At 49.8% G+C, this 13,940-nt stretch overlaps 2 protein-coding genes across 3 annotated transcripts in view; both read right to left on the bottom strand.

Moving 5' to 3' along the window:
- Positions 1 to 55: 55 nt before the first annotated feature.
- On the bottom strand, positions 56 to 11,752 carry KLHDC2 (kelch domain containing 2). Its single transcript, XM_042814531.1, has 14 exons — positions 11,645 to 11,752; positions 10,392 to 10,553; positions 9,392 to 9,471; positions 8,230 to 8,347; positions 7,115 to 7,230; positions 5,769 to 5,850; positions 5,589 to 5,672; positions 4,628 to 4,708; positions 4,492 to 4,550; positions 4,056 to 4,165; positions 3,235 to 3,307; positions 2,190 to 2,277; positions 1,273 to 1,325; positions 56 to 1,026 (listed from the first exon to the last, which is right to left on the bottom strand). Exons 2-14 carry the CDS (start codon positions 10,545 to 10,547, stop codon positions 903 to 905), a joined length of 1,224 nt encoding a protein of 407 aa, XP_042670465.1. The 5' UTR covers positions 10,548 to 10,553; positions 11,645 to 11,752; the 3' UTR covers positions 56 to 902.
- Positions 11,753 to 11,942: 190 nt separating this feature from the next.
- Positions 11,943 to 13,940, bottom strand: part of KLHDC1 (kelch domain containing 1) — a 28,900-nt gene continuing 26,902 nt past the window's right edge. Inside the window, exons 12-13 of one of the 2 annotated variants that reach the window (XM_042813832.1) lie at positions 13,638 to 13,690; positions 11,943 to 12,838 (exon numbers count right to left, since the gene is read on the bottom strand). In XM_042813832.1, the coding sequence (XP_042669766.1) occupies positions 12,664 to 12,838; positions 13,638 to 13,690 (228 nt within the window). In that variant the 3' untranslated portion in view covers positions 11,943 to 12,663. The remainder of the gene's footprint in view (positions 12,839 to 13,637; positions 13,691 to 13,940) is intronic. The other variant, XR_006168019.1, reaches the window with a different exon arrangement.

Here is a 13,940-nt window from a genome sequence, read left to right as displayed (position 1 = left end):
GAAGCCCCAGCTAAAGCTTGGAAAAGAAATGAGTGCAAACATCACACTGCAGGAATCGTTATGTCCTACAAGTCAGTTGTTTATTGACTTTTTTCACTAAACAAGATGTACCCCATTCCCAACAGCAGCACAGCCTGCCCCGTGCCCCAGGTGCCAGCAGGCTGAGCTCTGCTGCAGGTGAGCTCTGCAGTTCCTGACAGCTGACAGCAGGCTCAGGCACACTCAGTTACACTGCTCAGGGCAGAATATCTGCTACCTAAGATTCACAATTGAAATTCCACAACATAAAAGAGTTTCATAAACCAGACCAGACCAAGCAGAGAGCCGTGGTGCTTTGACAGCTGACGGTTTACAACAGTTTAGCAATTTGGGTCATGTACAATTTCCAAATCCCGTTTCTCTGACCTTTGTAGCAAAGTATGAGAAGCAGTTCTCTAACAGCACAGACTAAAACAGGACTCACCCATCACAGCACTCTTCAGCACAGACTAAAGCAGCGCTTCTCCTTCCTGTGTCTGCAGGGTCTCTCTATCTGCTGCACAGCCACCAACGTCCACAGCAGCAACTGGGACTTGAGACAGCGTTATTTCCACGTATCCACACCTCATTTTGCTCAGGGTTGGCCCTCACAAGTAACTTCACGGTGGACAAACCCACAGCTAGGTTTGGCTGAAGCACAGCATCCACCTCCACTTGCATTAAATACATTTATTGCAAACATCTTTACACAAAAATAGGTTTTCTCTAGGCCATTCACATGCAACTTCAAGGCGGGAAGCAACTACCTACAGTACAGCTACTTCATCTATACAGGTTTCATGTCTGCCACACGTGGTACAATTAATTATTACATCTTAGAACTGATCATCCATGCACCGCTCAGGGCTGTCAGCACAGGGGGCTCAGGAGCCAGAGGTGTTGTTGCTTCCGAACCGTTGATTGACGCTGTGCAGCAAGTGCTTGGGGAGGCAATTCCAGGAGCTGGCCAACATCTCCTTAAAGCAAATGACTGCTTCGAGGCACAGCCTGGGGGACAGGAACACACAGCTGCTGTTAGCATGAATGGAGTCCTGCAAGGTGAGCTAATGATCATTTACAGCTGTCTGCTGCCACACCACTACTGAATCTCATCTGTGCCCATACTCAGCTGCTGTTGTTTCAGCTCTCTTTAAAGGAAGAAATGTTTTCAAGCATTTTAGATTAGCATTAAGCCTGCACCAGCTGCTTTAGAAGGGGACACCACAGCTCAGTGTTGAAGTCTTGCTTTCTTACCTTACAAGAGATCGTGGTTGTAGAGAAAACACAAGTATTTCATTACTGTGAGCCTGCACGTGGGAGGGAGAAAGAGAGAATCAGTTTGTATGGATCCTATCATGACAGCAGAACCAAACCAGCCAAGGCTCAGAGGGATCTGGGTGAGGAAGGCAGACACAGCACAGGTCTGGGGCTGGAGTTCACATAAGCCAGACCCAGAACTGCTCACCAAACCCTGTGGTGCCTGCAGTTAGCACTAAGGGAACCACAGGTGGATCAGTGCCCCCAAAGGGAACAGCAGCAACCCAACAACCCCTGCGGGTGCTGCTGGAGCTTCCAGGTCTCCAGGGATCTGCACATGAGATCCTCTGGGCCCAGGGACTGCAGCAGGCTCAGCAGTCGCTGTTTTTTATTGTTGTTTTTAAGGATGATGTGTTGCACGACTCTTGTTTGCCACTTGCTGGTTCCACCTGACACCCCCTGGTTCTTACATTAAAATGCACAGCTGTGCCTGTTCCCAGTCACTTTCCAGCCACGTGGGGACTTCACAGACCATAATACTCCCTGTCCTGGCTAAAGAAACCCACTCTGTGCCACGTGGCCTCAGCAGGACACCGCAGTGAAGAAACTGCTTTGGGAGGGGCCCACTGAGCTCACCTGGTGAGAAGCACCGAGCAAAGCTAAAGCAGGAGCCAGCAGATGAGAGCTCCAAGTGAAACACCACCATGAGGGAAACAAACCACGTCTGTTTGAACAGTCAATAGTGACCTGCTCTAGAAAAGCAGCACTTTTCCCCTTAGAGCTTTGTTTGTGTGTCTGCCAGTCCTGCAGACACAGGATGAGAAGCACTTCATGCTGCAGTGCTAAGGAACTGCAGCTCCTGCGGGCAGGGCAGGGCTGTGCAAGAAGGAAAGCAAAGCTTGGGATAAACTTACAGCTTTAGAATGGGCCAGCAAGTTGTTGGCACAGCCCCCAAAGACGATCACCTCTCCCTCTTCGCTTGCACAAGCAGTGTGCCACAGCCTGCAAACAGAAGGCAGCATTCAACAACAACACTCCACCCAAAAAGCCACGGCTGGGGTTTGAACTTGAAGCTGACACACACAGGTCTGCCTTCCCAACGCTGTCCTGCAGCACTGACCAATGCAATGGGAGTTTGTGGTTTGAGGAATAGAACTCCTGGCCGGTCAGTGCTGGACTGGGCAGGCTGCTCTGGTTAGAGCAGGGCTGCGGGGCTCAACTGCCTGCAGATACAGGCACACATCAAACTCCTGCAGGATGGCTGCAATGAAAATACAGCCTGTGAGAGCACTGCGTGCCCCTCGAGTCAACAGGCTGAAGGAACAGGATCTGTACCTCTCTTGTGGCTTTGAAAAACAGCCCCCTCCTCACTGCCAGCAGCAGGGCCCAAGGGCACAGCAGGGAACCACTGCTGCCATAAGTCCAACCCAAACCTCTTCCCCAGACACGATGGGTCATAGCTCACTGACACCGGTGTTTATGATGCCCTATGCGTGCATCACCATTGCTTCAGTGCTTTTTAAATTGCTGGTCATCACCTCCAATTTCCTCAGGAGGTCTTTATGGAATACAAAAACACCCCGGGGGGCACAGGGCCAGCTCTGAATGAAGACGCTGAGAACAGTGTGTGTTTGTGGCACAGCAGGGACACACGGGCTCCAGCCAGCTCCTGTGCTGGCACACACAGCTCAGGGCCCCTTCAGCCTGCACATCCAGCCCCAAATCCCTGTTTCCTGCAGCTTCACAAACAAAGCACTGAGCTACATGCTAGCTGCTTCCACCGCAGGCACAGCACTGTCATACAGATGCTGCACGTCGGTGTTTGTGGGGTAGGAAATGCTAACACAGGGTATTGTGCTGTTAGAAAGACAAGCAGTGTGTGTCCTCCCTCAGTGCCATCACAAACAGGCCCCTCATTCTTTTTTCTTTGCTAAGTTTCCAAGTAAGAGTGCACCATACCTGGGTTTTTCAGAGTAGTTGTGCTCAAACTGTACCCACTCGTTCTTGCTGATACAGTAAATCCAGGCATCACCTGAAAACAAGCAAAACCCCAAATACAAACAGGATTCTTTTTAGTTCTGTCATGGCTGTTGCAGTAAACCAGTACTATGGTATAATACAGTGCAGGCTGTATAATCTTTGTTCTTAAATAAATCAAGTTTTTCGGGACAAACCCTCTGCAGCTTGGGGGAACGGCTGTTTACAAGGATGGATGGTGACAGGACAAGGGGGAATGGTCTTAAACTGAGACAGGGGAGGTTTGGGTTGGATATGAGGAGGAAGTTTTTGAGCCAGAGGGTGGTGAGGCACTGGCACAGGTTGCCCAAGGAGGCTGTGGATGCCCCATCCCTGCAGGCATTCAAGGCCAGGCTGGATGTGGCTCTGGGCAGCCTGGGCTGCTGGTTGGCGACCTGCACACAGCAGGGGTTGGAGCTGGATGAGCACTGTGCTCCTGTGCAACCCAGGCCATGCTGTGATTCTATGAAGCTCTGGGCTGTCTGTCTGAAAACAGCACTTTAATAGGAGGAAAGACAGAGAACTGCAGAGCTCTTACTAACTGCAATTTGCATGTGATGTTTCTAGAGCAGCCTGAGCTCTGTAAATAGCAATGTCTGCACACAGTGACTCCTACTCTGTCAACTCAGCTGCTGGCCACAAGGAACCGGATCACAGGACATCACAGGATGTGGAGGGAATGTACAAAGACTTCAGGGTGACTAGGCAGTAGCTCAGGCTCTTACTGAAGAACACAAAGACAAAATCCTTTTGGAGTGACTTACTTAATGGCTGCTTGTCAGTGGTGAATCCTCCAAAGAGAAAGAGATGATCAGAGGAAATGGGTGTTAGAGAATGCCAGGAGCGGCCCACCGGGCAGACGCCTTGTGCCATTCTGTGTTTCAACAAGAGCACCATTAATCACTGATGTGCTGAAGTTAAACAGTGCTGCTCATTATTTTTCAGGTCTCTGAACCACATGACTTCGTGCTGCACGCAGGTCATGACCCAACAGCAAGTTTTTACTGTGTCTAAAGCAAAAAGAGCTTTGCTCATATGAGGTCTTGAAAAAACGCTGCTGGCAAAAACCAGGGAGCTCATCCTACTTGTGTCTGCTCACCTACTGCAGTTTACTAAGCTTCCCTGGATTGATTAGAAGTGAATAAAGATGACACCTTTACACTGCTTTCCACACTAAGGAACTGGAGTTTTAGTACCTACATTTCATTCCACTCCCACGTATCCAAATTCAGGTAGTACAGGTCGTTCATTCGGGACTCCTACAACAAAGCAGAGCGTGGCTGGAGTGCTGCATTTGGGTTTTGGCAGCACAGCTCTCAGCAGGGCTGTGACTTACTCTGTATCTGCCTCCAAACACAAAGCCTCTGTTCCCCACTGTAGCACACGCGTGAGCTGCTCGTGGTGATGGAGTTTTACCCTGGGAAAAGAAAACATGAAATAAGAAGGGAAGTTTATCGGATGCGTTCACAAAAGAAAACCTCATTCCAACGGAAACCCCCAGCGGTCAGCAAGGCATCCCAGCCCCACAGAGCAGCCAGCCAAGGAAATGAGGGCTGAGCTATGGTCAGACTTAAGGTCACCAAGGAACAGGGAGCAAAAAGTCGTTCTGTGGGCAGAAATGTGTGAGGCAAAAGGCTTCACTGTAAACAAGGTAATGGGATAATGAATGCCAGGCAGGATTTTTGTCGAGCTACTGTGAAGTATCTAAGATCCATAGGTATTCAGACAAAGCAGATCCTCGGTAATTTGAGCAAGGAGTTACTTATCTCACATTTCATTTCTTCAAACCCTGTGGCAGCCTCACTCTGTTTGTCCCTAAATACTGCTGGGACACCTTAAATGAGGCCACTTTGCAGTTGCAGAGCTTTTTGTTTTGACAAGGATCCAGCAGTCAAGTGACACACAAGGAGCTGCCATGGACACACACAGGAAACCATGAACTTTGTTTCCCTGAGCTCCCCTTAAGAACAACACCACTGAAGCATGAAAGAAAGCAACTCAGTGGGAAAAATGATGAAGAGATAAAGAGCACAGAACAGGCGAGCTTCTTACTTTTGGAGAGGAGGGAGAAGCCACGTAAACAATGTAAACCAGCACTTGTTATCGGCCTCAAGTTGCACCAGGTGGAGGCACAGGGGTTAGGAAGAATTTCTTTCATCAGCAACCTATTCTAACTTAAATGCAAGCAGTGAAGGCAGGCCTGGCAGAGTCATGTCTGATTTCACAGGCTGCTAGAAGAGATACAGCACGACTTTCTGAAGAGCTGTAACTTCAACTGCTGTAAGAACAGTGATTACCGTAGTTATAGGCTGGCTCCAGGTAAATGTTTCAGTGTCCAGAACATGCACGTGGTCATTCCACCCTCTAGGAAGCCCTGAATTCTTTAAAAATATTTACAGAGAAGCAAGTTTTAGTAGGCACTAATGAAATATTGGGTGTCAACAGAAATAACTTCAAGGTGAGAAAAGTTTGCTTACCCAAAAAGAGGTTTCATCAAATTCAAAAGTTCCTCGTTGTTTCCCTTCAGGAAAATAACCATAGCCTCCAAAAAAGATTAGCCTGAAACAAAACATGCAACAAACGTGATCACATTTCCCACTACCAACTAAAGCTCTGTAAAGGTTGGGCTCAGACTGAAGGCAGGGAAGCACCTCTGACTTCATTATTTCCAAAACATCAACAGTGCAAGTTTGCCAGGTGTGGGGCCCTGTTTCTTGCCTAACCGACCTCAGCACCCACACAAAATCCCTCTCTGGAGGTGTTTCCCAGGCCCCAGGCTGCTGAGCTTTGCTGCTGTTCTAAAAGCAAAGCTGCCAGGCCAGCTGCCTGATCCCCGTGCTCCAGCCTTCACTCTCAGGGCTCCCACACAGAACTCTGGGTTCCTGCCTCTGCCCTTTCCAAGTGTGCTGCTCAATTTCCCCAGTCCCAAAAGATTCACAAACAGTCCTTTGAGAAGCCATGGAACATAGAGAGCACGTGGGTGAAAAGAGAGAAGCCACCAGAGAGGAGAGGGCTGAAAGGCAGAGCTCAAGTGCCTGTTCTGCACAGAGCCTTGTGTTTTTGCCAGAAAGTCTTAACGAAGAAACAGAAAACAACTGATAAAGCTGACAGAACTGCCACAGCTCCAGTCCTGCAAATCCACAGTGAGCTGTCTCTCCATGCCTGCAATCTGGAAAGGAAGCAATCTGGAAAGGAACACCACAGGCACTCTGCAAGCTTTGCTTTCTCTGCAGCGAATCCCACAACAAATGCAACCAGCACAAACCAGGCAGAATTAAGAACATGCACTGCTGAAAAAGCAATATATGTTTTTTTTTAAAATGGCTTCCTGCTCTCCTGCTCATGAAGCATCAAAGACACACAGGCTGTTCCCCAAGATACGAACAACAGATTGCATTCTGTGTGTAATGGGAATCCCAGAACAGGCTTCTCTGTCCTTGCCAAGAAGGGCACAGATACAAGCAACCACTCTTTACAACAGCAGACCAAGAAGGCACTGTGGAAGATGTGCATGTAAGGAGCCCACTGTTTGCACCGTGACTCACGTGGATACTTTGTGGCTTACACACACCCAGACTGGGAATTAGGTCCTTCATTTAGCAACAGCTAAAGGACAGAGCAGATTTAAAAGGCTGGGGGACAAATCCAGCATCTTCCCAAAGCACATTTGTGCTGCAGGCAAGAAGTCCTGCTGCTGCAGCTCTTGTGCAAACAGAAAGACACAACAACAGCAAGGCTGGGAGTGGTGAAAAGCACACACACACACACACACACACACACACACACACACACGGACTGCTGTGCTTTGCTGCTGGAGCCTTACTTGTTTTTGTAAACCCACACGCCGAGTTTGTCCTTTGATGAAGGGGGGACCCCCTGACACTCTACTCTGACCCACTGCAGCACTTTGTCCGTGGATCTGGAATTTAACATGTAGAACTGTAGAAAATAAAAAGATTTCTTTTACCCAAACAGTTAGCTGAAAGCTCAAGTCTGACTGATGCTACACCAACAACCTGTAATTGGCACGCATTGGTACAGCAGCACTACGTGAGCTCTCTCCCTCACTGCACAGAGCACTGACAACATGAGGAATGAACTGTGGACCCAAAGATCCTTTTGCAGACTCAGGCCCCAAACATTCTGTTACAAAAGGAACAGGACCGTGCACAAGTGGGACCATTCAGAAGCAAATGAAGGTGTGCACAACATCACAACTGCCTTGTAACTTAACAGAACAGTTCCAAAAAAGTGTTTTTAAAGCTTTTGCACAACACCTCCTGAGATTAATTCAGCAAGCTCTGGAAATTTCCACCTTTCAAAGAAGCAAACCTGGAAGCACCGGTGCGATATAATTTACAGGGTGAACTGCAGAGCAAGTGCCTCCCAAACAAGTAAAAGGTCACAGCGCTCCTCTGTGCTGGAAAGCCACCAGGGAGCAATGGTGCAGAGCTGGAGGCCAGCCTCAAGTTTGGAAAACAGATTATCTGACCTGCAGCAGAGAACTAATGCTGAATGGATAAAAGTGTGCCAGCTGATCACCTGAGTGGAAAATAAAGAAATTCACGTGGTGAGCACAGCATTTTGTCAGCCAGAACCTCTCAGGCAAGCACGAAAACACATGGCTTCAGTTGGTTTGCACCCGAGGAAGCTGCTGACAGGGCACAAAGGCTGCTATCTGCTTGCCAGTAGGTGAAGCCACGGAGCACACAGGGCCTGGATCCACGTTCAGGATCCCATTACTAACATTAAAGCTCTGAAACGATTTCCGATCCGTCCAGCAATTCAGAAGAAAAAGCTTCTGTGATTTGCTAAGTCGATACATTTCCTGCTATGGATCGATTTCAAGTAACTGAGAAGCCCAGCTCTGTACAGAATGGGACCAAAAGCTAACGATGAGGGACTCGTTTGTGAGAAAGGGTTTACTAAATCACTGACCTTGTTTGTGTTGCCACGTGCATGGTGTCCTCCAAACAGATACACCACCCTGTCTACACACACAGCACAACTGCCAGACATGGAGGGTGGCACATCTCCCTCTGTCTTACTCTTCTTCCTACGAACACAGATTCAGACATTATAGCTACCCAAAATAAACAGGAACGATTTTGTCTGGAGCGAAAACCTGCACAGAATCACAGAATCACAGAATCACCCGGGTTGGAAGGGACCTCAAGGATCATGTAGTTCCACCACCATCACATCTGTAACTCCGACAGATCGCTGTGCAGCACTCAGCTCTGAGTTTTTCAGACCCACAAAGCTGAACACTTCACAACACCAGGCACTATGGGGAGCTGGGGTGGGGAAAAGACAGCTGAATTATCACGTGGTTTCTGGGGGAGGAATCCTGTCTGCCCAGTGCAGGAGTTCAGGGTGCTTTTCCCATTCCATATCCCAGAAGAACCCCAGGCAAAAGGGCTGCACCTGTCCGAACTGCAGGTTTCATTTTGCTGCTGTTTTTCTTTAATGTCTGTAAACACCATAAACACACTGAAGGCTTCCCAACCCACTCTGCCAACTGCAATAAGTGCTGAAGTTGCATTTCCTGCTAAGCACGGAGGAGACTGGGCTTCACAGCACGTGGCCCCAGCCAGCTACAGCATCAGAGCAGCGTTCCCTTCTCCCCCTGTGCTTTCAGGCATGCGGTTCCACACCACGTTATGGCCCCTAGCAGACCCAGCAGCTTCTTTGGCAGCTTAAATACTTAACAAAAAGGACAAGAAATAAAACACAGGAGGTACCCACAAGGCTTCCTCCGCCACCACGTGGCACCCATTCAGTGCTCAGGTGTTGCATCCTACCCCAGACATCCCAGGACATCCCATGCTGATGCTGACATTTGCCTGTGCTGACTCCCTGAGCTCTCTCTCCCACTTCACCCCACTCACTCCTGGGAAAATTTGATTATCACATGAAAAAAAACCACAAAATAATAACTTTGGAAGTATTGTACACAGTATGCAACAGCAGGAAAGGTGGGAACAAAAAAAGTCAGGGAGCTCCCCTTCTGCCCACAGACCCTCAGTGTGGTCATTGTACCAATTTAAGACTTTTTTTTCCATAAAGCAAAAGATATCAAGTTAATTATTTACTGTACCATCTTCCAGTTTCCATGTTGTAGATCCATATTTCATCTCTAGGCAGATAGAAGTCATAAAATCCCCTAACTTGGGCATTCTGCAGAAATATCAGAAAAGAAAAAGGACGCTTGAATTACAGGCAGCTCTGAATGTTTACAAGCCCTCACAGACCCAACCTGCAAAAACAACAGGAGCAGTGCCTGCTGCCCTCTTATACCTCCTGCCTGCACACAGGCGTTTGAACCTTATTACTGTTTCTGCTGGGGACCAAACTCCCCACGGGGCCACAGGCTGGGACACATGGAAGCTGAACCCTACGTTCACATGCCAGGCAGAGCAGCCAGGGTGCACAAAGGAGCCAAAGTGCTCTTTGTAATTCCCATTCCCACGACACCAACTGAATAATCACAGAACCACAGCACGGTTGTGTTGAAAGGGACCACACAGCTCCCAGCCCCACCCCTGTTGTGGGCTGACTTCCCCCCAGCTCAGGCTGCCCAGGGCCCATCCATGGCCTTGGGCACCTCCAAGGATGGCAATAAATCAAAGCTTTAAAATTCACCCACTGAATCTGCTGTCCAGTGAAAAATGATTAATTTTCATTCCTGTCAAAACTGTAGAATGGTTTGGCTCCACTTGCCATGCACACACCTCAACATGTTAAATAACCAACTCGTGATTGGATACATGCAACATACAGTTGTGCTGATAACGGTGTAAAAAAAGCAATACTTTGCAGGGAATGCATTCCATAGCAGATTGTATGTTCTACCTTTATAACTGGAGCTTTAGCTTTTTAGAGGAGGGATCAGAATCACAGCATGGCCTGGGTTGCAAAGGAGCACAGTGCTCATCCAGTTCCAACCCCCTGCTGTGTGCAGGTCACCAACCAGCAGCCCAGGCTGCCCAGAGCCACATCCAGCCTGGCCTTGAATGCCTCCAGAGCCATGTGCAAACAAACAGTACGTAATTACAAGCACTAAGGGTGACAGGCAGGTAGCACAGAGCACAGTGTACCTTGTATCCTCCCCAGACGTACATGCAGCGCCCATCAGTCACTGCCACGTGCCCGCTGCGCTCCGCAGGGCTGTCATTCTCCAGCTGCTCAAAGCTGTCCTCAGCTGGAGCCGGGAGCTCTTCATCTGCCTGCAGGTCTTCATTATCATCAGCCATTTTGATCTGGTGCGACACACGATAACGGAACAGTTTTGAAAACCATCAGAGTAAATAAACAAAGGAAAAAAAAATGATAAAGCACGTGCGGTTGTCTTTCAGAATGATGTTCTTCAGGAAGAAGCTTTCACATCACTCAGGAAAGTTTTAGAAGGGCAACAGAGCTGTGAGGGCTCAGGCGCGCATGTCTTACAGGGAGTGGCTGAGAGAAGCGGGACTGCTGAGTCTGGAGAAGAGGAGCTCAGAGGTGCCCTCATCGCTCTCTACAACTCCCGGACAGAAGGTGGTGGTGAGGTGGGGGTCAGCCTCTGCTCCCTGGCAACAGTGACAGCATGAGAGGTGATGGCCTCAAGTCGTGTCACGGAGGGTCAGTTGGATGTTAGGAAAAACAGCGTCTCAGAAAGAGCAGTAAGGTGCTGGACAGGCTGCCCAGGGAGGTGGTGGGGCCACCGTTTTGCGCCTCCAAAGCTAAGCCTCCTCCCCCCAAACCATCCGTGCTGCTCAGTGCAGGACCTCACCTACATCGCAGAACAAAACAGAGTCCCTCTCTGCATTACACCGCGGACAGAAGGCCCAAACCCACCGACGGGGCCCAGGAGGAGCCCCAGGGCAGCACCAGCTGGGAGGTGCCAAACTCGGGCCTCGGGCCGTCAGCTGCCGAAGCCTTCGGCCGGAGCGAGGGCTGAGGCGGCCGGGGGCAAAGCAGGGCTCGGTGCGGGCAGGGAAAGGTCTTCAGGGGGGCACGGAACGCGCGCGGGCTGACGGCGACTTCAGCCTGAACCGCCTCAGGGACCGGCATTGCAACACCCCCAGCACGCAATTCTGCCGCGTTAGTTACGCTTCAGAGACCCCTGCCCACGCCTCTGCCTCAGGCCCACCAGACCCGCACCGAGCACCAGCACTATTTGCGCATCGCAGAAGACACGCCACACAACACTTGCGGCCTTCGGCCACGCTCCCCCCGCACCGAGCGGCCCCGAGCCCCGCACGGCACTCCAGCCCTTGCCTCAGGGGACCCCGCCGCCTCCCCTCAGCGCGGGGCTGAGGCACAGCGCTCGCACAGCGCCGCTCCCGGCCCGGCCGCACCCCCCGCTCACCTCAGCGGGCCCCGCGCAGCACCAACAACCGCCGGGGCCGCACTTCCGGTCGCACTGCGCAGCACCAACAACCGAGGGCCGCACTTCCGATTGTACTGCGCAGCACCAACAAACGAGGGCCGCACTTCCGGTCGTACTGCGCAGGCGCAGCTCCGCCCGGCGGGGGAGGGGCCGCAGACGGGGCGGTGCACAGGCGCTGCGCCATGGGCAAGAGGTTGGGGATGTTGGGGAAAGCTGTCGGTTTCAGATGGTGGGTTTCGGACTGTAACACGTCACAAAGCATCCAAACGGGTCGCTCTCCAACTCTCTATAAAACTTTAATGACTGCGCTCCTGTTAACTAGGTATCTGAAACAGAAAAATAGCGAGTACTACATCTGCTCTTCTTTAACCAATAAATAAACGTTTTTTCAACAACAATTAAATAGAAACTTTACACGTTCCAATACAACGTACAGCCTATTTCCCAAAGCACTCGGTGCTGACAGGCGCTGTAACGCTCCCTCCCCTCTCGGTGCGGCTCCCTTCAGGCTGTGCTTCCACCCCCCGGTGCAGTGTTCAGCTCTGCCTTTCAGCCAGGCGCCAGATACCAGTGTGGTTGATCTAACGGTGGGATTCGGTGGTGCTGTGCCAGGTGTGACTCTCCCAAGGGCAGTGCTCCACTTGCTTTTCAGAAGGCTGGTGCCATAAGGCTGCGGTAAGCTCTGTCGCTTAAGCCACATTTTGGTCAACTGAATGCATTTGGTGGCACATCACCTTCCAGAGGAACAAGTTGTATGGGCTGTCTCGTTAAGACCACAACAGTAGAAGTTAACAATACATACAAATTAAATTTTCCCAATTTCCTACGGCGCAGAAAACAAAATGTTTTCCATGAAAAGGATTTCCTCGTTCTCAAACTTCACTTAGAAACTCAGCTGAACATACTGTTGTTCTGTAGCATTAGGAAAGTTCACTAACAAAAGACTTGGCCGTACGCTGTGAAGAAACCCAAGTGTTCAGCAGCTGTGTGCCCACTGCTCATGTGCTGTTCAGCTGGCACTGCCGCTCCGTCTCTGCTTTCTTCTCTTGCCGGTGGTTCACTGCAGCCCAGAAGGTTATTTTCTTCAGCACCTGCTGCAGAAGTTTGGATGGCAAACAAGGGATTTGATTGTTCAGTAGGGCTGCGTTTTTACCAATGCAGTCAAGGCACAACCTGAAGAAGAAGTAGGGAAAAAAAAAAAGAGCAAAAAAAGGAACATTTTTTTTTTAATTAAAAAAAAGGTCCTTAGAGTTCCCAGCACAACAAAGATGTGTCCAGAACAGGGCCACTAAGATGATCAGAGGGCTGGAGCAGCTCTCCTATGAGGAAAGGTTGAGGGAACTGGGCTTATTTAGCTTGGAGAAGGCTGCAGGGAGACCTCATGGTGGCCTTCCAATATTTGAAGGGAGCGGATAAACAGGAGGGGAACGGCTGTTTGTGAGGGTGGATGGTGATGGGACAAGGGGAATGGTTTTAAAGTGAGACAGGGGAGGTTTGGGTTGGATATGAGGAGGAAGTTTTTCAGCCAGAGGGTGGTGAGGCACTGGCACAGGTTGCCCAAGGAGGCTGTGGATGCCCCATCCCTGCAGGCATTCAAGGCCAGGCTGGATGTGGCTCTGGGCAGCCTGGGCTGCTGGTTGGCGACCTGCACACAGCAGGGGTTGGAGCTGGATGAGCACTGTGCTCCTGTGCAACCCAGGCCATGCTGTGATTCTCTGATTTAGGTAAGTTATCTGTAACCCAAAGTGGCGCTGAGTAAAAGCTTTGTGCAATGTTAGTACACGTGTTGTGCACACACATGCAGGAGACAGAGGATTAGACACCAACTGGTGTTTAAACTGCTATGGATTATCATACACTGCATGTTTCAAAGGTTTGCCAAGTCATTTTGCAGTTTACCTGCCTACACAGGATTACATTAAAACCTTTGTGTACAAACAGCACCAGAGCGATGTAAACAGCCTCAGCTCACCTGAGAAGTGAGTAAGGTTGTGTCTGAAATATCAACAAGTCACTGCAGTGACCCTGATTGAGAGAAAGAAAACAAGCGTGTAAGTGACAAACAGCTTTTCTCAGAAATTCTGCTATTTTGTACATCAATATAACACCTATTGCTACATCCAAAGTTTTAAATTGCAGACACTTAAATAATTACTTAGAAAGAATCTGAATAGTAGACTTCTTTATGAGCCTAACAAAAGCAAGAAAAACCCTTTCTAAACTAGCTTTCAGGAACACCTAAGGTCACATCATCCTCTCATATCCTTGTATCAGG

This window comes from Centrocercus urophasianus, unplaced genomic scaffold, assembly GCF_019232065.1.
Source record: "Centrocercus urophasianus isolate 14NV4802_14NV808 unplaced genomic scaffold, USGS_Curo_1.0 seq_14, whole genome shotgun sequence".
In the NCBI taxonomy this organism is placed as follows: domain Eukaryota; kingdom Metazoa; phylum Chordata; class Aves; order Galliformes; family Phasianidae; genus Centrocercus; species Centrocercus urophasianus.
This window is presented reverse-complemented; position numbering and strand designations above follow the sequence as displayed.

Coding starts and splice junctions, on each gene's coding strand:
- KLHDC2 (XM_042814531.1), bottom strand. CDS start 10,547: ATGGCTGATGATAATGAAGACCTGCAGGCAGATGAAGAGCTCCCGGCT. Junction 5,673..5,768: donor TTGATGAAACCTCTTTTTGG/GTAAGCAAACTT, acceptor ATATTTTTAAAG/AATTCAGGGCTTCCTAGAGG. Junction 1,326..2,189: donor TGCTGGCCCATTCTAAAGCT/GTAAGTTTATCC, acceptor TCCCACGTGCAG/GCTCACAGTAATGAAATACT.